Source organism: Mercenaria mercenaria, chromosome 8 (genome assembly GCF_021730395.1).
Source record: "Mercenaria mercenaria strain notata chromosome 8, MADL_Memer_1, whole genome shotgun sequence".
NCBI lineage: Eukaryota > Metazoa > Mollusca > Bivalvia > Venerida > Veneridae > Mercenaria > Mercenaria mercenaria.
Window position 1 is genome coordinate 71,946,332 of NC_069368.1, and position 26,151 is coordinate 71,972,482.

Here is a 26,151-nt window from a genome sequence, read left to right on the forward strand (position 1 = left end):
TATATTTTTAGCTCTAGCGGCCGCTAAAAGAGGCCAGGTGCCCCCATATGAAAACATTTGAAAGAGGACCTTATTATGATGCTACAGACTAAGTTTGATGAAGATCCATCAAGCGGTTCATGAGAAGAAGCCGTTTAAATGTTTTTCTATTGTTAGCTCTAATGGCCCCTAAAAGGGCCAAGTGCCGATTTGAACAAATTTGAAAGAGGACCTTATAATGATGTTACAGACCAAGTTTGATGAATATCCATCACGCGGTTCATGAGAAGAAGTCGTTTGAAAGTTTTTTCTATTTTTAGCTCTAGCGGCCCCTAAAAGGGGTCAAATGCCCCCAGTTAAACAAACTTGACAGAGGACCTCACCAGGTACTACAGACCAAATTTGGTGTTATTCTGACCAGTAGTTTCAGAGGAGAAGATGTTTAAGTAAAAATGTGGACGACGGACGACAGACGACGGACGCCGGACCATCCACCCTATACTGATAGCTCACCCTGGATCTTCAGTTCAGGTGAGCTAAAAAGAAACAGTCTAATGTATTCATTTTAGTTTAAGGTATTCATTAAAAGTTTTCCTTAACAATTCAATTCATTTTAGTACGATTAAAACCGGCCGCAATTTTGTACAGAATACCAAAACGCAATAGTACCACTGTTTCGTGTTACAGTGCTATATATCTTGTTCATGTCGCTCATTTCATCAAAAAGGGGAACTGGAACATTAACTATCTTACCAGATTTATCAGATACATGTGGATCCACAACAAAGTAGCATTATAATTAAACTTTCGTCCTTCCAACCTGTACACAAAATGGACACGTTTAACCATAGCAAGAAGGACACAACACAGTTTCATCGGTTTGACAGCGTCTGTTCATGAGAGGTAATGGAGAGTGCAACCCCCATCACGACCTCTAGCACAGGCTAAAGTAGAACTCTGTTATATAGACACGAATGGACTCCATGATCCCAAAGGACCATACAATATAAACATGTTTTCCTCTTTGCGTTTTAAATTTTTGTGTTTGGAGGCTTCTTGTTATCATATTGAATTACTTCTGTATGGCATGCCTTTTGAGTAGCTTCAAAAGCCTCGCATAGCCATTATCAATCGGCCTTGCACTAGTATTAGACTGGCTCTCCACTGAACAGTTATCGTTGATAATAATTGGAAACACTTTATGAGCATTAAAAGGGGTGAACAATTCCATTGTATGTTCGTAAACGTAAATCATAATGCCGATTTCGATGACAATGAAAAAGTGATATATAGAGAATATGATTGAACACACCGGGACAATAGCAAGTCGGATTTGGTTTTTAGGAAATCCACTCTGCTGTTATAAACTGAATCAGCACTCCCTTGTTCGGCATTAACCTATTATCAGAGAAGAGCATGAACTTTATTATATGCTCGGCTATTCGAAGAATAGGTTAGCTATTGTACCCACTCTCGTGTCAGCGTAGGTAGCGACGTTGCTGTTGCATTTAGTTTAATGTTTTATCATTTATGACAATGAACCGTGATAAATCAGGCGATAAACCACTGATTACTTGTTAAATCAACAATGACCCTATGATGCAGTATAAAGCCCATATAATATATTACATAATGTGCAACATTATGACAACAAAAAAAGGAAATAAGTGTGTAAACAACATACGAATTAACTTACCAAATTTGAAGACAGATAGATCCACAGTATAATACCACTATATAAAACAGTCATCTTTCGTGTTTCATAACGAAAGTTAACAGTTGACAAGGATAAGCTTAATTTAAACGAGAGCGAAGATGTAACGTAACTTGAAATAAAATGCCTGCTGTTTTGTTTAATTGACTTACCAGAGAGATAAAATTTCAGTAATAATAGCTTTATGTTAGCTAACGAGCGTGAGATCAAACTATCAAGTACATTATGGCTTATAATTAATGGTCTTGTTATTGAATGATTTGTTCATGGTGTTAGATAGATCAAACGTATTTGCCATTAAGCCTTGTCTGTAGTTTTGCTTGTGTAAAAACGGGAGATTTGTGTAAATCTTTGTGTTATGTGTCATTAATTTATTACGGCTTAACTTGTAATTGTAAAAAAAGAATAAAATGAAAAGAGAACAATTGTAGTACAATAAAATGGGACATGGAGACAGAAATATTTCCACACTACGTTAACAAGATTATTTGTTTGTTGTTGTTGTTTAAATACAGTAAGGAGAAACATCTTTCAAAGCATTACTTATATTAAGACGACCTGCATGTGTGTCTTGTAACAAGTTCCTGTTATTTACACAACATAACTGACTGACTGTAAAAAGTTAAAATATCTAGTTAATGTAAGTAAATGCATGGCAGAAGTGGACGATACGTAAACACAAAGCATGAACTTTTGCCACCGTAAGAAGCGACATTTTGAAGGAAGCATGTCGTAAAAAATATTTTTGATGAGGATCACCATGTTTCATATAGAGTTAATACTTTTGAAAAACGTGTAAAATCAATATTCTACCTTGGGTTTTACAAATATCATACATGACCTTCACTTGTATTATTTTGTGAGTGTCAGTAAATGAAGATTTTTTATAATTATTTCTCGTCAATTGTGGTCAGTTTTTAAAAACCTTGAAAGTAGAAGTTAATGCTGTTTAGAAGGTTAATATATTATATTGAAAGATTGATAGCACTGTTCATCAGTGAAATCATCAGAGAGTCAAAGTCAACTTGAAAAGTTTCATTCGTGAGCACCAAGTCCTTCAAGTTCTTAAAACTCAAGTTAGGAAAATGACTCGCCGTACGAAAAGTATTGAGATATAAATGTTGGCAAAATTCCCAGGATCGTAAATAAAAAGTTGAAGTGTGCAAAGAGCGATGCATTCGATCAAAGAGTTAAATGCAATTTTTGCAGAAGCCAAAAAACAAACATTTCAAGATAAACAGTTGAAAGATTTATGCCAGCTTAAATGCACTCTCATTGAAGTTTGGATAAAAAAGTGAACATAAACTTACATATGTATATAGGATGTTTCTTTAAAAATGTGGTATCTAAAAACAGACAAAATGATTTCCCAGAAATGGTGTCAAGAAGTCAAAGTAATAAATGATTCAGTGTCTGTTAAATTCATTCTGAAATACAAAAGTAGATTTTATCATTTATCCAGCGATAATTGAACAATACTGTATATTAAAATAAATTAAGATGTACACAAAACGAATAATCGAATTTTAGAAAGAGCTTTGGCTGAAGCAGCTGGTAACTTCATATTTAAAACAAACATTTCCAGTATGTACCTATAAAACAACGTATTTGTTAGATTAAACGCATATTTATGGAATTGCAAAAAAGGCAATCGTGATTGACTGAATTGATTAAAACGATAAAATGATAAAACTATGAAAAACGTAGTCTCATTTTCACATCAATGCTGTTTTTGCGCTTCTTTTTCATAATATGCATTTCGTAAACTAAGTATCAATCAAATATGAATATAAATACAATTTACAACAGAACTCTAGGATAATTAAAAATTTTTTAAGTGACTTCAATTGTATTAATTTGCGTATCTGTGGGAATATCTTCAGTAATATCTGTTAGCCTAATCAGCGTTTGGTGTGTGTCCTGTAACACCTATAAATAAGACTCCAGCTTACACTTTGTGCAGCTCGTTGTCAATATGTAAGCCACCGGTAATCCATATGGGCGACTCCTCCAGAAGTTAGTGAGAGCATAGTGCAAGATACAGAAGACGTTGCAATTTTAAAAGCTTTCCTGGTTCTTAAGCGTGCCAGGTGTAAAGCACCCATACACGGGACTGTTATCCAAGCGTTAGTATTTTTTGTTAGAGGAGCGGGGGCTCGAACTCACGAGCCCTGGTTTCTTAGTCAAACAGTGTTACCACCAAACTTCTGCGTCCGCTCTTTGCCATTTACGGCTTTATAACAGCGCGTTGAATTCAAATTTGTTATAATAGCATGTATTGTGCAGTAATGTACAAAACAAAGAGTTTATATAGTAAGAATTACTAGTACATTCTCTTTAGAGATTATCGCTGAACACGGTACATTATTTAATTAATTTCACCAAACTTTTAACCTTTCAGGTATTTGTGCAGAAAAATGGACGTTTCAGTAAAAGAACAGTTTATAAACTAAGTATTTCTACAAAACATTCAAGGATACAAACACTGACAGATTCCATTTTGTTCTGCTCTATTCCCTTTTTGATACATTTAAATGTTTATTGTTTAAGCAAACAATCGTTCAATTTTGCTGATGTTTATGAAACGGGTGCATGGTTTTAATTGTAGGAATTTGTAAAATCAGCGTTTTACGTAAAATATATTATAGTGAAGTACAAAGGTGAAGACGTGATTCTTCCTTGTGTTTACAATTACAGAACAGATTGCTCTTCAAAAGAAAAATGCTCGAAGTATTAACTACAGTTCCAAGACTGTTATCTTAATCGCTTTAGACATCTTTTTAGTATATTCTTTTACATATAGATTAATGTTAATTATGTCTCCCCCAGGAGACATATTGTTTTTGCCCTGTGTCCGCCCGTCCGTCCGTCCGTACGTCACACTTCATTTCCGAGCAATAACTGGAGAACCATTTGACCTAGAACCTTCAAACTTCATAGAGTTGTAGGGCTGCTGGAGTAGACGACCCCTATTGTTTTTGGGGTCACTCCGTCAAAGGTCAAGGTCACAGGGGCCTGAACATTGAAAACCATTTCCGATCAATAACTAGAGAACCACTTGATCCAGAATGTTGAAACTTCATAGGGTGATTGGTCATGAAGAGTAGATGACCCCTATTGATTTTGGGGTCACTCCGTCAAAGGTCAAGGTCACAGGGGCCTGAAAACTGAAAACCATTTCCGATCAATAACTAGAGAACCACTTGACCCAGAATGTTGAAACTTCATAGGATGATTGGTCATGAAAAGTAGATGACCCCTATTGATTTTGGGGTCATTCCGTCAAAGGTCAAGGTCACAGGGGCCTGAAAACTGAAAACCATTTTCGATCAATAACTAGAGAACCACTTGATCCAGAATGTTGAAACTTCAATAGGATGATTGGTCATGAGAGTAGATACCCCTATTAATTTTGGGATCACTTGTCAAAGGTCAAGGTCACAGGGCCTGATCATTGAACAAACAATTTCGATCAATAACTAGAGAACCCTTTATCCAGAAATGAACTTCATGTGATTGTCCCTGAGAGTAATGACCCCTATTGATTTGGGGTCACTGCCATCACAGGTCAAGGTACAGGGGCCCGAAACATTGAAACTTTCCAATCCAATAAAAATTAAACTACCTGACCAGAATTTGAACTAGAAGGATGATGCATAAAAGTTAGATGAGCCCTTACTGATTATGGAATCACTCTTCAAAGTCAAAGTCACAGTGCCTACATTAAAAAACCATTTTGATCAATAACTAAAGATACCAAATTGACCAGAATTAAAACTTCATAGATGAATGTACATGCAAAGTAGAGATCCCTGTGATTTTGGGTCACATCATAAAGTCAAGGTCTAAGACTGAACGTTGAAAACCAGTTCCGGGGCAGTAACTTGGAACCACTTGACCCAGATGTGAAACTTAATAGATGATTGATCATAAAGAATAGATGCCCCATTATATTGGGACTCTGTTAAAGTAAGGCCAGGGGCACAACGGGAAAACCATTCAATCAATAACTGAAACCCTCGACCAGAATTGTTTGAAACTTCATAGGATGTTGTCATGCAGAGTAAATGACCCTTATGGTTTTTGGGTCTACTCCGTAAAGGTCAAGTCTCAGGGCTGCAACTTGATAACCAGTTCCGATCAATAACTTGAGAACCACTGACCCAGAATGTTGAAACTTCATAGGATGATTGAACATGCATAGTAGATGACCCCTATTGATTTTGGGGTCAGTCTATTAAAGGTCAAGGTCACAGTGGCCTGTTCATGTAAAATCATTTTTTGGAAATAACTTGAGAACCACTTGACCTACAATGTTGAAACTTAATAGGATGATTGGACATGCAGAGTAGATGACCCCTATTTTTTTTAGGCCACTTGATCAAAGGTCAAGGTCACAGGAGCCTGAACAGTGACTTGAGAACCACTAGGCCACGAGTGTTGAAACTTAGCGGGATGACTGGACATGCCAAGTAGATGATCCCTATTGCAGCCAACCTTCAGTGTCTCTTTGACTTTCGCTCCTGACCCCTATTGACTTCTTGCCTATAGGACTTTGCATTGGGGGAGACATGCGCTTTTTTACAAAAGCATTTTCTAGTTTGAATTGTTTTTGTACTTTAGAAAGGTACTTTGCAAAACGCAAAAGTATATTTTCATGTAGCAATTGCACAAATTAAAAAATTTAAACTACATTGTACATGTATATTTAACTCAAGCAACGGAATGAATGTTAAAATGTTGATGTCAGCACGGCTTTTGACTGCTTACGTAAATATCATTTTACAATATAATCATATCACCACTGCGTTCAATAAAAAAAATCCCAAGAATGTTTTAGAGTATGCAAAGAAAAATTACCAAAATGCCAAATTAATAATCTTAATTCCAAATCTTGAATAGGTTGTTGTAGTAGTTTTCTCGATTTCTTAAAAATTGATACACATTTCTAAAAGATATAATAAATGTTTTTAGATTTAGTAGACGGTTTCGTTCATGAAACACATAGTCGCTGATAGGAGGAGATAACTCTTTGACTATTAAACCTATTCGTGGACGTTATCTATACATGCGCTTCGACGTAGCATGCAATAGAATAGACACTGATTTCAAGATGCGAATGATTGCTTATTGTATGATCCAGGGGCAGCAGAGGCCGTGACATTGACGCCGCGTTTGCGTTATGTAAACACACAGGAATGTTAGTCAGCATGTGAAGTTGTGCACCTGGGGTTTTGTTTGGGATTTCGGTCGGTCAGTCCAGAGTTACGGCCCTTGATTTAGTCAAAAATATGCATGAAGGGAATAGAAGTTTGTATCGCATGTATCGCAAAAAGTATTTGGCTTAGAGTCATTAAACATTGGGAGATTGCTATTATCGTAGAATTGGTCATTTTCGCGCTTTACATACCTTTCGGTTAATTAATCCAGAATTCTTAGATTGATTTGTTAGAGAAGTACTTTGCAAAATATCGAAGGCTTTGGCCAGCTAAAGAACAAGGATAAATATCAAACAGGGAATGACGCGTTCAAAAAGTACAGCCTCCCCAAAACACAGCACGCAAAAACACCGGGACAAAACGAACAAATAAAGGAACGCAGTGGGGAACAGCCTTGGAACGGTCAGTGGCAAAACCCCACTGGGGAGTTTAAACCCGACGAAACAGACCAGAAGACAGAAATCAAATGAGTTCAGTCCTGGTTGGATTTAAAAACTGCTTATCACAGAGTCCTCACCCTCTTTCGTCAGCCACAATCAAAGAGGTAAGCGTAGTGTCCAACTGTAAACGTGCTGAACACTAAACATGCGGCGTGTCACAAAACAGTTGGGTCGTAACCTCTTAAAACAAAATGTTTTATTATTTACCAAATACAGTTAGAAAATTACCATGACCCAAAATCTTACGAAGTTTGTAAAAGAGCAAGGATAAATATCAAACGGGGAATGCCACGTTCCACGTTCCAAAAACGCAACCTCTCCTAAACGAAACCCAAATGTGCACACTTCTCATACACACACTCACATACAAAGCAAACACACGAGGATAAAGGAACACAGTGGATCACCCTTTTGCTTTTATGTAAGTTGAATTAATCATACTGTTATCAATTTGTTAAAATTGTCACAAACTGACATACGTACGGGCCTCAACGTATCTGTAGTATAAATACAGGTATTGCATCATCTTTTTATAAATTTTTGAGTTATTGAGGCAAATGTCAGATTTTACGCATAAAATACCTCTCATGTTTTTCTGTATTTGATAACTTAAATTTCCATACAAGTTAAAGCATAGCAAAAGTTCCTTCTAGCACATATCTATATAAATATAAAATGATCATCTTGTAAAATTTTGGTTTCAATGTCTGTTTTATACTGCCAAAAAATTTCAAGTAAGTATTTACGCTAGTTATTTAACATAAATTGTTAAATCCAACAACAAATTAAATCTGTTACCACTTTCAGTAGAGTAAATACGGCAATAAGACATTGACCCGGTTAATCATTTACGATTCGATGTGTGAATTTGTTGCGCATAATTAGAGGGTCGCAATGGGGTTTGTTTTCATATATTAACTATGCATTTCAAGGTAACGATAATATTTAGTTGTTCACATTTAAATATGCTGATATATGTCTATCTGGCCGACTGAAAGTATGTTATGTTCCTCAAGAATGGAGGAAATAACATCCTCGGGTTTATGTAATCCACGGAAAGCGTTCAGTCACAGTCGCCTCAATTAGGAAAGAATGGTCTAACGTCAGAGGTTATTTCTAAGGTCACGGAGTTTTATTGGCCAGCTTGTAATGACAACAGCTTTCGGTATCAGTAGCTCAGTCAAGTGTGACCTATTGATCTATAATATTCCTTCTCAAGAGAAGGAATAATAAATTTCATTAAATTCAATTCAGTAATAAATAAGTTGATATTTTTTAAGCTTCAGTAATTTATGTTTTTATCCCCCAAACCACTATAACGGGCGTTAAATTGTCCATTTTCCTTTCGCGCCATGATAGTCCGAGCTCACGGCTATGTCATGATTCCCGTGCAATATCCAATATTTGGCGGGACATAACGAAACAAATTGACTAGACCAGATATGCTTAGCGCACATCACATTACAGTCTGATTACACAATGTCACTCTTGTATTCTTGGTAGAACTTAATTTTTGCTCGATTGAGGTAAGAAGTTTATTTGTTAGATTTTTGTATGATTTTTGAATTGTGATTTTATTTAGTAAATTTTTGTTCATTCTACAGAATTTTGTAAAATTTTACTTTTCGGCAAGCTGTTACCTAGTTTCGATATGTCAGGCTAATTCATTAAATTTTTCTGATTTTTGAAAATTATTTATTTCGAAAGAGGAATCTAAAATGTTTCATTTGTAGAAGTTGTAAAATTTATATTGAAAATTGTGTACCGTGATAATTAGCAAGTAATTTTTGTCATAAATCGTATTTGTCAATCTTTTCGTTGTAAATTATGGAACGCGATTATCACGGCTATACCCGGAACCGTGCGATTCTCACGCCGCCGCGTAATTATCACACGCGAGGTAATATTACCACGCGTGTGATATTCACGCGACACCGGTACTGCATTGTATTGTATTGTATAAAATGTATGTTTTTCCAAGTAGAGTACCGTATATTTAATTCTTAATTGCAATTTAAAATTATTGTGTGCCAGTATATTGCATATCTATAAAATGCCCGTTTTGTTGTATGGTAGCCGATAATACAGATTTATCGTTCATACCACCTATTGTCAGTGTGCCCAATCACGTGATCACGCTACGTCATTTTGTTCCCGCTACAAGCTCGAAAGCGAAAGTGGAAAGGTAAACAAAAATTATAAATCAGGACGTAAGTTTTTTATTCAATATATTGTGTAAATATCACGCACATGATTCGAAACCTATTTGAAAGTGCTACCCTCGTTTTAACGCTATTCCTGTTCAACCACTTTTGACATACGCGGTCTGAGGTGTTCTCACTGAGAAAATTTGCAAAAAACACTTTCTTGTGGATAAAATTCATAGCATAGGTCATCGCTATAAACCATTGATACCTGAACACCATAAATGGCTCGTTTTTTTTATTCGTAGTCGCATATTGGACAGAAAATGCCATTCTATGGAATGTTCCCACAACAAGTCCATCGCAGACCATGTTCTTACGGAAAGCAATTATTTGTTCTCACAACAAGTCAAATGTCATGTCTTTTTTTCTAGAATGGACGAGAAGGTTTTGGTGGGGAGATCGTATAACCGGGGGTACCACTTTCAAATAGGTTTCGAATCATGTGCATGATATTTACACAATATATTGAACAAAAAATTTACGCCCTGATAATTTTTGTTTACCTTTCCACTTTCACTTTCGAGCTTGTAGCGGGAACAAAGTGACGTAGCGCGATCACGTGATTGGGCACACTGATTGTGTTACGTTTAATTTGCATTGCATTTTTGTTAATTTGTGATTGTAATAAGTTCAAAGTGAAATCGAAACATCTGTATTACCGTCACAATGACATTATATAAATAATATGACAATTAAACATCTTTTATAAACCATCAGATATTTAGCTCAGTTTTTTTTTTTCTCTTTTCTTATATTTAGTTTTTTTTTTTCATTGTAAATATTCATTTTTTTCTGTAAATGAACTTGTAAATATTGTAATGAGTGTTGAATTGTTCGTACAGTTTCTGTCCCCGGTTCGACCATCCTGTCACAAAAATAAGCTTGTCTTTTTCATTGTATGCTTTGTGTATTTGTATTTAAATTAGAAGCAATAAAATATGATTAAATAAAACAAAAACTGTGTAAATAAAAGTAATCCCCGCCAGGTGAATCTCTAACACACGCAATGGACACAAAAGGCATGGCATGTAAACACAAAGATACTCCTGTATAATGATATAAAAATCAAACCTTAAGAACCAAAAACGTATGTACTCAATGCCTTTGCAGAAGACAGAGCATCAAGAGAAACACCCTTAAGGGCCCGACGAAACAGGCCAGAAGACGGAATTCAAAACAGTTCAGTCCAGGTGGGATTTAAAAACTGCTTATCACAGAGTCCTCCCCCTCTTCCGTCAGACACAATCAAAGAAGGAAGCGTAGTGTCCAACTGTAAACACTAAACATGCGGTGTGTCTCAAAACAGTTTTAATAAAACGTTTTATAATTTTACCAGATACAGTTAGAAAATTACCATAACCAAAAATCTTACGAATTTTGTAAACCACATCCCAATAAAAATCGGGTTTTGAAATTCCTTCATTTCCAAAGTAAAATTTGCAAAATATTTACTCAATTTTTTTATAACGGTAGTCTTGCTGAAGTTTATTTGTAACAACATCCCCATAAAAATCGGTTTTTGAAATACCTTTTCGCAGAAGATTATTATACTGGTCCGGGTCGCTGATGGTTTAAGGTTATAGTTAGTCTGAGACGAGGTTTGAAACACAGGTTTGGGAAGAAACGTTGTTAGGTTTCAAGTCCGATACAGAAGTTTAAAGTTATATAGACATAAGGTTTGAAACTGAGTAAAGGTTTGGACCTATGTGGGTTGTGGAAAGATCAGTCCCTCATGCTTGCAGCGTATGCTCAGATTTGAAGGGGGTTCAAATCCATATACTCATTCTAGGTCGAGTGGTTCGTGACAAGGTGTTGAAACACAGCTGGTAAAAGGTCAATGATTTAGGTTGTTTGATACCAGCTGTTGTATAATAAGGACCACATATTGAATTGAATTTCTGCCTGATTTCTAGCTGATTTACGTTTCAAACAATCATTTTCAAATTATTGGTCAAACTAATCAGAAGCAAGGCAGCTTGAGAACAATTTGTTATATCAGTTTTATACTAATCAAGTAACGCTCGGTACACGTGACACTGTATAGCATGACTTGTGAAGTTTTGCACCTGCAGTTCTGTTGGGAATTTCTTTCAGTCAGGCCAGTGTTATGGTATGAGAATTAGTGAAAAAAACAACACAAAGTGCTTAAGGGGACGCATATTGCTACATTCATAGTTCATACAGAAATGCGGAAAGGGTGCATATTCAAGAAATCGATGGTGGGAAAATAAAAAACATATTCCTAAACTGATATAATACTGATGGACACCTGTAATATTCAGTATTTTGTGGATAAGGATGTGGTACTATGAATGTAATAGGAAAACAGAGGTCTTTGTGAAAGTACATTCAACACAAAATATTAAGCTTTTGTATAAGGAAATAACAGGTTTTTTACAATAACAGTGTTCCAAATAATGTTGAAGGGATGAGATTCTCTTTCTAACACACCAGGTTTGCTTAAACATGTAAAAATTTAACGCCACATCATTTCAGCTCGGGATGGACGCCATATTTCTCATTGATAAAAATGTAAACAAAAAAAATCAGAGTGGGATTAGCACTGCAAGGGCATAACATGACATTCTACACAATGAATACCTTAGAACAGATATCTAAGATGCTACACAGGTCAGGCGGGTTAAATGCATAATGGCGATCACTTGAAATTCATCTTGAAAAGGTGGTTAATTTTAGTTTATTTACATGGTTTTTAATTTTCCCACGACTTCTCGGCGATTCACTGCAAATGTATTACTGCGCTGGACGAAAGGTAACTCTAATAAACAACGGGAGACAACTTAGGTGTCAGCACGTGTGCGATTTTTAAAAAAAAACATGTCGATGATTATAATTTCTTATCAAATAATGAATCCTATTCAGATATTCGTCTTTAATATTAGAAAATTATTAATTTCTGTAGACATTTGTCAGAAAATATTACTTACATTGGACTACTTTGCGCATCAAACTGGTTTCCGCTTCAGTTGTGAGGCACTTCCGTTATACTTTTTGACAACAATAACAAAACACAAAATGAATCAATAAAGTCACTTATAAACCGACTGCTACTTAAATCAGTGTAAGTAAAGTTGTTGTTACAACATTATACATGTTCGTTACGTTATGAGATAAAGTTTATCTTGAACTGCATAATCCATTAATTACGTTTAGATGATATTGCATTTACAACTTATTTGACCCCATTTTTTACGTGAATGACAGCATTCTCGTGCAACTCGTGCAAACAGAGTTATGAAAAGTATGGTGGAGAATTCAAGGACAAATTATAAATGACATTAAAGTGAGGATAACTGTATATTAGTCCAGTTTTGATCATTGACATGCCTGCTGTGTATTAGTAACTTTTGTGAACAAGATTAGAATGTTACTTTTGCACATATACACATTGATTGGACCTCTCAACCAAATTTCATACCTTATTTTAGGGATTTTTAAGACAATACATTTTCAAAAGTTTGTTGAATGTGTTTTGATATTTAAGTGCATTGTAGTTCATGAATACCAAGTTAAAAATTAATAATGGCAACATTTCTAGGCCCTTATTTTAAGCCACTAGACTTCTGTAACGATAAATGTTTAATGTATTAAGGGGAATATACTCTTTTAGTTTTGGAATGTGGCATTCCTTGACCACCGTATCTTTTCTTATGCACTACTTTGTAAACAAACTAAATAATGTGTTTTAGCTTACATATGCCAAATGAAAAGCAAGACAGTGACCATATTTCACATTCTTTCTTTAAATTAGAATCTGTAGGATATTGATAAATGTTTGGACAAGGTGAAGCACTATTTTTTTCGCACCAAAAAGTCTTAATTGTTGACTTTGAATGTACACAATAAGTCTTATGTAATTCAACAATAACTTTCTTGTTTCAGTTTTCTCATTTTTATTTTAGTGAGCAATCCTTTATGTACTTATAACAATTGAAACAATATCCATTTCATGTACCAAAACCTTGTACTTTTTGCAGGTAAATTTTATCATACCCCACCCACTTTTTTCTAATTTCAAAGTATGCGTCCCCTTAACATTTGTTTTGCATATATCTTACAAAATATTTGATCTATATAGTTATGAAACAATGTTGGAATATTATACGTAATGTAATGTGAACTGCAAGACCAGAGTTAGGTCTCCTGACTTATTCAAAAATAAGCATTAAGGGCATACAAGTTTGTGTCCCATGAACCTCACAAAATATTTGGCATAGAGACATTAAACATGACAGGATTGCTAAATATGATGTCAAGTTGTGCATCTGATGTTCTGTTTGCGATTTCACTCAGCCAGACTAGAGCCATTGTCCTTGACTAATTGAAACATACACATTAATTGCTTTATAAGCATATTGTTGCATATATCTTAAAGAATAGTTCACCTCAAGTCATGAAACCATGTAAAAAGACAGGAAATTAGGGTTATCAATGTCCCAGGGACATGCATCTAGTTTATATGCAAGTTGAACTGTGCAATATGTAAATAATATATCTCCTCCTGTATCTAATACGGAAATATATTGTATGGTCAGGTCACATGATGTAAATGCAAGGGGGAAAATAAAAGATACGACTTATTAGTAATACATCCACCCTCGGTCAAATAAAACGTCCAAATTGATTTTATTTGATTAATAAAACATTTTAATACAATATTAACTTTTATTATAACGTTTTGAAGTGCTTTTCTTCCAATAGTTAAACGTACGTTCCCGAATCCTTAAAGACATCAATAAGATAAACATTTTTTAACTGCTGTCCGAAGAGCCTATCTAACTGAGGCAATGATCAAAACTTTACAATTTTATTAAATGTTCCACATGTGTACTGTATCATTGTTTATTTAGACGTGTCACAATTGTAAAACCTTGAACTTCTCATGCAAATAATGAATTTTACCTCTAATCAAGAAGAAAGCATGAAGAATTAAAGATTGGCCTTTAATTACTCTAGACAATAATACGCGATCATAGAACTAATTAGTAGGAAACGAAAGTGTATGCCGTTAAACACCAAAGGCACACGTTTACACATACGTAATACACGTCTCAAGTTCTCGACAAGGGAATCTACAAAAGTACTCTAGTATGTTAATACAAGTCTTGATATAATTGACATTTGATGCTTATGAACATATCAAAATAGAAGACTAAATGTGATACGTGAACCTTTGGAGCTATTGATGAAGTACATCGGCACATACAGTACAGATATTGTTGTACACTGTAACATGTAATACCATAAACATAACAGCAAAGGTACATACATGTACCTTTGCTTCCTTTGCTTTTGTAAACTGCAAGTAAAAGTTAATGAAAATTTAATATGATTTTGTATCTGAGCCTGCTAAAACATGAAATGTATAAAATTGTTTGATCCGACCAGTATATATATTGCTAAATTATCAGTATATGTTTAAATACATGTACTTAGGTAGTTAACACTTACACATAATCGGCAACTTCCGTGCTTTTACGTGTAATTTTATGCTATTTCAGCGTCCTTCAGCCATAACGAATTGTCATTACGAATTAACTACTTTCTTAGTTTAAACATCATTGTTAATCTGCAGTTGTAACGTTAATAACGGAATTACTGACACTGTGAAGTAAAACAAACCTCTGTTTTAAACCTGCTAATGATTTTAACAAGAATCAGCACTGATTTTCATGAAGGAATGCACTATTTTCTTAATTGGGCTTAGTTATTTAGGGTATATTTATCAACAGCTCATCGGTATTCCAGTAACTTTTCTCCCCATGTTCAGTTAGTGTGTGTAAAAGATAATAAATATCAGATTTTCCTAAATTCTGAGTATTCAAAATTATTTTTCATTTCAGACAAATATTTCGCAAGAAGACCAGAAAAACGCAGCCCTTAATGATAGATATCAAAATTAATTCTTTTCTTGAGAATTTCATTTGACGCAAATTTGAAACATCAAAGCTATTTTCAACAAGTTAAATTGCTTCTTTAGCGCAAAATGCTCTATCAAATAAGCGATATTTATAATAAATGTTTATATTAAAGACATTTCTTTATCAAAAACTAATATGAGCCGTGCCATGGGAAAACCAACATAGTGGGTTTGCGACCAGCATGGATCCAGACCAGCCTGCGCATCCGCGCAGTCTGGTCAGGATCCATGCTGTTCGCTAACAGTTTCTCCAATTCCAATAGGCTTTAAAAGCGAACAGCATGGAGCCTGACCAGACTGCGCGGATGCGCAGGCTGGTCTGGATCCATGCTGGTCGCAAACCCACTATGTTGGTTTTCACATGGCACGGCTCATATAACTCTTTCATACAGTTTTTATTTGGATCAAGAGACCATTTTCACACTACGCACAATACAATTTTAGGGGGATGGGGGGCTTGTGTACTTTACGAGCTGAACATGACGCAGCTACTCCTAATATAAGGACCATGTCGAATGTTTTAGAATGTCTTAACTCGTCGAGTATTTAAGTAGGTATACATCTCATTTTCAATACATCAATACAGATTGGAAACTAATTATTGATATATTCCTTATATTTGGTAACAATCACTAAGATACAATCCGACCGACTATTTATCACTAGCAGGTGAAGATTTTTGCATCGGAAATATAGCTTTTATGCAACAAGCAATTCATACAATATATTACTGTTACGGGCCCTTAACAAGCCCTTAAAATGGCAAGGTACTTAGGTTATCTGTATCTAACTAGTCTTGTATGGAACATGTATGGAACATATACACGTAGGTCAATCATCAAGGTGTGGTATATTAAACTGTGACTTTTATATTTAAACACTGTTGTTTGTTGTTTTTTGTTTTGACATTTTCCAAATTTCATATCTTATGACACAGTTTTATTGAAGGAACAAAAAGATCCATTAAAAAACGCTAGGTTTCTATCAGAAAGCAATGTTTAGTTTCAGTATTGTGTAAACTCAGTATTATATAATTTATGAACATTAAATTTTAAAAAGAATTCGTTTCACACATTTTATCACCAACTTACCAAGACATTTATCTTTTTATGGTCAGAGTTTTATTTGTTAATGCGTCATATACTTTAGGTATCAAATTTTGTCCGATGCCAGATTTTATGACAAGCTTTGATTTGCTGATTAAACATATTTTATTCCATTTAGTTACATTAGGAAACTGACAAAAATATCATTGGCCTTATTTGTAATAACATTTTCTTAAATGAGGACCGTCTAGTGGTACAGCGCCCTCTTCAAGAGTTGGAGGCATGGGTTCGCTCCATGGCAGCATCATACCAAGGACGTGAAAAACGGTGTTAGTAGCTTCCTCGTTTGGTGTTCAGCATTAAGAGGATAGTTCCGATGTCAGTCAATATAATGTGACAAACGGGGTATTATGTCACGTGTCTACAAGTAGACACCGTCGTTTATATGTTGAAAAACAAACGTAAAGACCAACACAGACACACGCACGTATGCTCACACACACACGCACGCACGCACGCACGCACACACACACACACACACTTTAAGGAGGGTACCGTCACATTTGCTATAAAATATAAAGGTAACAACGGTAGTAAATGGAATACTTTACTCTTTTATAACCGGTCACCTAAGCTTTTTCGAATGTTTTATAAACACAATATATAAACAAATTAAATAGTCAAACAACTTAATTTTATCTGATGTCTTACCAAAATTAGGTCATTAGGTCTCCAATTAAATATAGTTGAACTACAACACCTATATACGCAAATATACAATAAAGCATATATAGTACGACAACTGCCGTATCCGCTTATGCTATACAACCCGCCTGGGACGTGACGTCACGGGCGCACACAACGTCATTCAGTTGTACGTTGGCTCAATGAAATGTCGTTGCCAGGTGATAATCTATATGGACGATATTCATGCGTGATATTAATGCAAAGTTATGCTATTGTGATCTTGGCTAAACTGGATGTTGTTCACACTGTTGTTATTCGTTTGAATAAATATCCCACTGGTCCCAGTTTACGCGCAAGTACGCTAAAATGAAAACCATGAATTATTTTCGAAAACACTGCATAAGCATATTTTTGACCAAACTACTTCTTTTACGCATTGTGGTGATCTTCTTTGTACAAATAAAATGCATTAAACACCTTACCGGCAATATATACAATGTATAATATCGAAATAAATGAAAGCAATTGAATACTAAAAGTTTATATATGTAAAATATAAGATTACAGTAATAGATTGTTTAAGCCGAACTGTTTATATTCTTTCAAATCACTTTAATTAATTTCATTCGCGCACACATTCTAGAACCATAATTTACAATTTAAATTTCTTCAAATAGTTGCTTCCCTGTATCATATTTTCCTGATATGCCTTCCGCTTTATGTACTGTATACATACTATACATCATGCAAATGTAACTATGTCAAACATTTTAAAAGTTAGAACACTGACGGATATTGCAATAACATACATCAAATGGGTAAATAATTTAAGAACGTAAAAACTAATGTTGCTCTCACACTTTCCCCCAGCTTATGAATGATAAACCAGTTCTCTTATTTCTCTTTGTACATATAATCTCACTACTCAATCACTAAGCGAAGTGAGTCAGAAAATAAACTTCACTCGTAAGATTATCAAAATTTGTGAAAATAGTACAACATATAATGTGGGTACGTGCAACACCAAATAGAAATACTAGTAGGTTTAATGCTATTTTTACTCTGACAGAATTACCCGGTGTAGTTTGTTGCCCTTCTCATATATCTGACATGACTTTCTCTCATTTTTTTTAGGAAGCATTAAGTTTTAACTATTAATGCACAATTCATTTCCTTTTTGTCAAATTTGGATTCGTTTATGTCAACCCCTTAAGGTTTAAATCAGTTATGTTTTCTTTTGAAAACAATTTCTAACTGTCATCAAAATCGTAAATACCGGTATATTGAAAAGATGCAAGTTTTCTTCAACATGCGGTTTCAGGAAATAGCTGAGTTTAAAAGTCCTGATTGCTTTTTTTGTTTTAGATATTCATACATAGTGCTTATATTATAATTCTTATTCTAAAATATTTCATATAACTTTAATACAACAAGTCTTGAATAAATGTAAGCGCTATCAAAGTCTACAATAAGGCGTACCCACCTATTGACCTATACAAGATAAAGACGAGCGATTTTGTCATTTAAAAATTAATTTTACTTTGATGGTATGAATGAAAACATGCATATCATATATCATCATATCATATTATATTATATCAAATCATACCGTATCATATCGTACTCTGTAGAAAATAGACTGCGCACTATTGAAAACAGGAACCTAGCTCTAATAGGAACAGCTACGTTCCGAGAACACTGCCTCCCAAAACAAAACTTTTCAGCTCTATCATACCGTAAATGTATCGCCTCCGTAGGCTAATGGTAGTGCGTCCGCTTGGAGAGCGGAAAGTCGTGAGTTTGCACCTTTGCTCCCTGGTCATTATACCAGACTTAAATAGAAGCTTCCTCGCTTGGCGTTCAGCATTAAGACGACAGTTCTAGGACTAGGCAACCCGGTGACAGTATAATGCGACTGGCTGGAGTATCATGTCACGAGTCTACGGCGTGATATTCCAGTGAGGCACACTATTTGTCAATCACTCTCAGCTGATATCTTACTTTGAATTGTTTCACTCAAGTTAGTTTAGCTAACGAATTGATTTGATTACGGTGTTGCTTTTATTGTTTTACTGTACAGAAAGAAACGTGTTGGCAGAGTTATCTTGTGTTTATAATCCTGCGATTCGTTATCCTATTGAATTTGTCTTTTGTGACATCCCCATGGAGTATTTTCAACAGCCTCACCTAGCCTTGTTGTTAATCAGCTGGGATTTTTTATCTGCCAGGTGTTTGCTACCTAGATGTGACTTTGCATCTGTAGAAATCCGCTGTCTTGTAGCACCAACTGATGGATATCAATTTACGCCTTATCTCGAAGAACAGAGGGGCGTATGTTATACAGTACTCATTAATTGTTTTATGAACCATATTTCCTACATCATACACATATGCACATGTACGAAAATATTTAAGGTCACTAGCTAATGCTTGTGACATTTACTGATGTCTACAAGGTTATACCGTGTACAAATATCTCTATACAACAACCAACACTTGAAGAGCGCTAAACACTGACAAAACTACTGTGCAAAATCCACCATGTATTACACAAACTAGATCTTTAAAGTCCAGTAAATGTTAAAGATAGAGGGGGATATAATACGTTCCATAGGTCTGTTAAATTCCGTTAGACCAGAACATTCCGAAAATTTGCAAATGCAGAGCAACCAAATAACGTAACAAAGAGATAAAATGACACATCTCCGGATGTGCTAACGATCAAACGGGAGACACCGCCCATGTTTATAATATGGGGAAACTTCATCATTGTTGTAACCCACTTTTCTACTGTAGAAGCGGGATAAAATTATTAATTATGGTACTTGAAATAAGGTGACTATCATGAAATAAAAAAAAAAAACAAGGCCATACAACAGGTCAATAAAGGTAACATATCAGAAACAATTTCATAGCAACTATAACTATGTCTTAAATCTATATTCGCTAGGAAAAATACAAAATAATTCTAAATCACACCCGTCTTTCTGTGATTAATAGTGAAAATGAAAAATATGTTGTTTTCTTTCAAACTGTGTAAACAATACTTCTGTACTAAATATCTAGAGGAGAAAATAAAACCTGCTTCTCGAGCCTAGATGGAACTCAAGTAAATATATTCTTTTTTTATAATTGATGCTCTAATTGCAGAAAATGGAAATTGTATTTTCAATCAGTTTGAGTATGCCTTTGATTTTATTTTATTTAAAGTTACTGTTGTTGGTCAAATTTAGAGCTCTGATTTTTACAAGTGAAGTGTTTTTAAAAAGTTCAGGACATCTCAATGGGAAGTCAGCATACTTTTTACAGGGTAATTAAATTGTGAGAGTGAGTTCTTTGCATTAAATGCTGACTAGAATGGATTATATTTACAAAAATATAAAATTATCAACTGGAACATAAGATTAACTAAGAACCGAACACAGTATTACCTGTCTGATTGAGGGGTTTAAAGTGTCTTTAACATCGATGTATTATGAAAGTTTGAAGTAAATTTACATTTGTCTGTAAAAGAGTGTCTATGAGCTTTACTCTCTGTATCATGGCATTCTTACGCTAGTTTACATGATCTACAGAAGTGATCGAGTTGTTAGTAATTTCAACATTCAAACATAAGTTTGATTAAGTCATGTGTTTTTTTGTTGGTTTTTTGGGGGGGTTTTTTCAACATTTATAAGAAAGACACATTTGTCATTTACATTATTATCATTATAAAATACTAAATCATCTTTCATGACAGAAAATTAACATTTAGTTGCAATACCAGTGATGCGAGGGTTTTTACTAAAAACTGGACAATTTGCAGTCCTAGACGACATAAACGATTATCAGATCTGCATGTTGTCTGGTGACATTTAGTTTTAGATATGAAAATGCAGTCATTCGAGCTCCTGCATTATTATTTGACAGGCCTGTAATAGCATTACGGGAATTTATTCTTGCTACTAGATCCAATACAATCTGTTATTTCTTGCGACGAATATTTTTTTACAGCGCCGCTACAATGTCAGTAAGAATCATAACCTACGGAATCCTTTTCTTTTTTTCTAGGCAAGAAGATTATCTTTATTAACATATATAAGATAACGTGACCATGTTGTGAAATTCTAATTTAACAAATACTAATTTTCTCAATTGTGCTGTAATTCTATGATTTACAATGGTCCTGTTATAAATCAATAGGTCCTTGTCTGAGTCCGAGCCGAGACCGCAGTCCGAGCACTAGTACGACAGACTGAAGATCTGTAACAGGGCCCTTGTTAATGCACATGATATATAACTTTTATGACATCATCACTCACATCAAAGGTTTTAAATTAAATGACAATGAATAAGATAATTTCACTTGCATGTAAACATGTACTTAGCGCTTATACTGACATTTATGGCGGCGATGAAAAACTGCATTTCGTAAGAAATTAATAAGATAACGCAGTACTTGTAAATCCATATTACTTTTATAATGACCGGTCGTTATAGGCCTGTTGATAATGGACTGGGTCTTTTAATTGTGATCATGTAATAATAATTCGTAATAGGACTATATCTGGACTATCATGTAAAGATATAATTTAATGCATTATATAGCATCTAATGCAATGTTCTTTGTTTTGCGATAAATTTTTATAAACACTAATGAAACCTCGGAACATATAAAAGACATTAAAGGAGAAAGGTTTGTATTTTGCAAAGGTACCTTTAGAGATAGGAGTAGTAGCAGTGGTAATAGTAATAGTAGAAGTAGTAGTAGTATATACTGATAATGATAATAATAATAATAAAATAATGATATAACAATATAAAATAGTAATAGTACTAGCATAAGCAGTAGTAAAAGCAGCAGCAGCAGTAGTAGTAGGTTTAGGAGTAGCAGAAGCCTCTGTAAAACGTCGCAGTGACATTTATGCGGCTTCACAATGCAGGAGTTTAGAAAAGTACATGCAAGACGAAATTCTATTACTTCATCAATTGGGCGTTTATATCCTATAATTCTCATTACATCATCAGGGCGATACTTGATAATGATATTACTCAACATATTCCAGTACACGCATTCGAATGATTTATATGTGAAATATTCATTCTACATTTCAAAAAAAAAAAACATTCAAAAACCGTGACGATATCATTGGAAACAGGATGTGTACCGAAGGAGTTTAAACGTGCGAAGATAAGACCTTTCCTTAAGAAACCTTGTCTTGAAATAAATATTTGCAAAATATAAAAACCCGTATCCTATAGTTTTTCATTTAAATGGGTGGGTTTCTAGATGTAAACAAAGTTCATGAGGGACTTAATCCGCATACATGGAGATTCACGCAGCTGAGTCGGCTTATTTAAAGGTTTAGATCAACATCAGCTAGTCGCTTTGCTAAATTCTGTAACGGTCCTCGTTCTGCTTTATCTGCTTGCAGCTTCCGACGCACTGTTTGCTACATACACTGTGACATTGTATCAAGCACCTAACACCAAACTTTCAAGTTGATGTTTTATACGTATTTAGTACATTTATGTGTTGTTGCTATGGAGCTTCTGTATGGGGTTACCGACAGCTTTCGCGTATTACAACGGTACAAAACCGTGCAGCATGTTTTTACGGATTTGGCCGCTGTACACTTAATGCTGCTGAAAATGGAGGTACAGGCTTGGTCAAAGCCTATGTTAAGTAATTATCGACTGTCATGGAAGTATACGGGTAAAATAAGATTAATTACAAAATGTCTGAATGGTCAATGTCACAAAGTGGAATCTCTTGTAAACATTTCGGTTATAGATTACAGAAGCTGTTTCACGAGGCATAAATATTAGATATTTTTCTAATACAGGTGATACTCTCCAAACTGATAAAGATGACGACTATAGGAATAAATAATTTTAAGCATATTCACAGTCTTGAAATGTACAGAAGTTCTTCAATGCCTGGTAGACATAGAATGCAAAAGCAACATTTAAATGTTAAGTTGCTTCAATAAGGTTAGAGCCTGGGAGTTATGAATGAGTGTAGGGATAATACACGTTTATTTGTGTATTAACGTCTGCAGAAGCCCGCGGGATTGTTTGTGACCGAGACCGAAGGCGTAAAAAAATATTTCACGACGATTTATGTATTGTTTTCATATGTGATGACTCGACGATTCCGGTACATTTTCTATTTACCATTCCAGTTGTTCTTGGAAACGGTAAACATGTTTTAAATATCCGTATCCAGGGCCCAGAAATAAACAACACTATCAAAAGCACATCCTGAAGGTTTTAAAGCGATTTTTTTAACTCTCATTATTACAAACATAAAATTACCAATAATTGTTCATATCATTTCACAATTTGGTGGACTCGATCACAATTTCAAGAATAATAACTTTACATTCGAGATATATTGAGTACGGACACGCTGTTGGAGTACGGATGCGTACGAACGTAGTGTCAAGTTTCCAAGCCGTTTATATAAATTCTTCGAGAAATTATATAAAAACATACTGACTGATACTTTCCAAAATCATAAATGTGATACCTAAAAACAAAGAATCGCACAGGTAAACACGCGATTCTTTAACATTCACGGTTGTCTACAAAATCTGAATTGACGCAGAGTTCTAAAAGGGGAGTAAACAAGGGAAGAAACGAGTACGAACAATGTTGGGGGCAGAGCATTTGGTGTTAGTTACTGATACAGTAAAACATTCTATGGTTTAGATTGCATCTTTAATGCTTCAAGAAGAGGTTTTTATGAAAGATACCAGATGTCAATCTGCGCAGAATTACATGTAAGTCCCTGGGAAAGCATTTCAAAAATAAAAATTGGGTATTAACAGCACGTGAATTGCCTTGTTTGCACACGATTTTTCTCCCGTTAATACATGGGCGGATCCAGTGAAAAAAGTAGTTTTTATGCAAGAATACCTGTTGAAAGTACACGTAACAATTGTATTGAAGATGAAATTCAATGTAGAAGACGACTGCTCTATTCGTAAATAGTATTTTAATGGACTTTTACATTTTACTGTGAATATCTAACATGGTCTAAATTACTTTTGATATTTGACATACATACATCTTCAAGTTTTATTGGTGTAAAAGTGTGCATTTTTAGTTTTTAGACATTATTTATAAAAAAGAACATTGTATGCAGTTTGTCTTTCACTTGTCTGTAAGGAAAGGTTGTCAAAACTAAATAATGCGCATCTTTATTCAAAGGCAAAATCCGATAGCACGATATCAAGGGTTACCCTCTGCATCCTTGAAGGCATAAGTATTAAATATATGACGCTATGATGCAATAACTGTGACGTATAAACAATAATTCTGTTGCACGATAACGTCACAATTTCATTCTTCTTAACAAATCATGAGGTCTTAGAATAATGATTTTATGAATGATATATCATCGGAAGTGAGATTATGATTAACTATTTTTATTATCATTGTCACAACTCATATAGCCATAGTGGGTTATTTAATAAATAGCCAGCAATTTCTTTATTCTGATTTTAATAGCAAAGAAACGTACCAAAGAGATTATAAAATAGTATTTTTGCGAGCAAGCAAGAAGAGCATGAAAATTAAATGTCAAGCTCTTTTTAATATGTTTGCATCGTACGACAGAAATTGTATACCATTTAAAGTTATCCGGATGTAAATCGTTACATTGGTTTTCAGAAAATCAGAATCTATTCTGGCAAACGACTGTGAACAATCAGTTGACTTTTAAAGAGAAAATAAAAAGGAGAACATATCAAGCAAGAAACGTCTTAAAGGGTAGAGCCTAGTATCAACTTGGACACGCTTGGTCATGCAGTAAGTCCGACTTAGTAAGATTAAATTAATCAATTTACCAATAACAGAAATCTTTCTTAAAAACTTCTGTCACTTCAGATACATTTTTGATATAGTTACAAGATTATCACCCAGTCATAGATCTACTTTCCACAAGACATCAAGAAAACGAAAAGAAAAGTGCCTATTGAAAGTAAGCAATGAAATGTAAGCTGTAGTCAGGTATCCTCATATTGCCGCAATTCAGAAGCCGGTCCCTACTTCCGTTTTCAAGTAACAAAAAAACTCAACAACCAAATCAAATAATTGATTTGTTTTATTGACCACTTATTTATAGTCTAGATAGACGCAAAATCTACTGACTCTCCAAAGAAATATAGTGAGTCACCACGTGACCACCTTTTAACCAATGAAAATTGTAGAATCTAATGTGAGGTAAAACAAATCACATTTAGCGTATGTCAACATGACCCATGATCAAAACCGGACAAGTATAAAAAAATCCTTTTAAAGGATTGTCAATTGCACAAATAGGCTAAACGGATAAACGCATATTCATGCAAAAGAATTACCTGACTGTAACAAACAAATTCGTTCAGTTAAGTCTCATAAACTGCGTTTACTTTATACTACTTTATTTAAGCTCGATTGTGATGAAAGCTTCAAGTTTATCTATTGACTCTCGAGTCCGTTTCCTGGAAACCCAGTATTGGTGTCATATGATGACCCCAGTGGGCCTCGAACCCGAGCGGTTGACACCTTTATCTCTAGACTACCCCTCTAAAATGCAAACTTGTGACAGGAAACATGTAGGGACATGTATTTTGTTCAAATACAGTAGAAGTACAACAATCGAGAAGAAAAAGATGAAATTAAAATTATACTTTCTACGTATTTATAGTACCAAATGTGGGTTAAACACTTACAAATACGATACTCTGTTTGCAAAAGGTGCATTATATGAAAGTAGCTAGATTTCATTTCTTATTTCGGATTTAAACAGTTCTATTGATTTGTGCATTATGTCTCTTTTATAAAAAAATAGCTTAAGTTACTTCTTTCTTAAATCGTGAAAGAAAATATGTTGCATTAATATTCTGAGTCAGACTAAAACTGTGTTTCGTACAACAGATTTAAAAAGAGAG

At 34.6% G+C, this 26,151-nt stretch overlaps 1 protein-coding gene across 3 annotated transcripts in view; it reads right to left on the reverse strand.

Moving 5' to 3' along the window:
- The window catches only part of LOC123566114 (ADAMTS-like protein 1), a 56,159-nt gene that overhangs the window by 27,506 nt on the left and 2,502 nt on the right, over nucleotides 1–26,151 (reverse strand). Inside the window, exon 1 of one of the 3 annotated variants that reach the window (XM_053550160.1) lies at nucleotides 1,676–1,807. The exons of the other annotated variants lie outside the window; for them this stretch is intronic. Within the exon in view, the coding sequence (XP_053406135.1) occupies nucleotides 1,676–1,729 (54 nt within the window). The 5' untranslated portion in view covers nucleotides 1,730–1,807. Of the gene's footprint in view, nucleotides 1–1,675; nucleotides 1,808–26,151 lie in introns of those variants that run through there. 3 annotated transcript variants of the gene reach the window in all.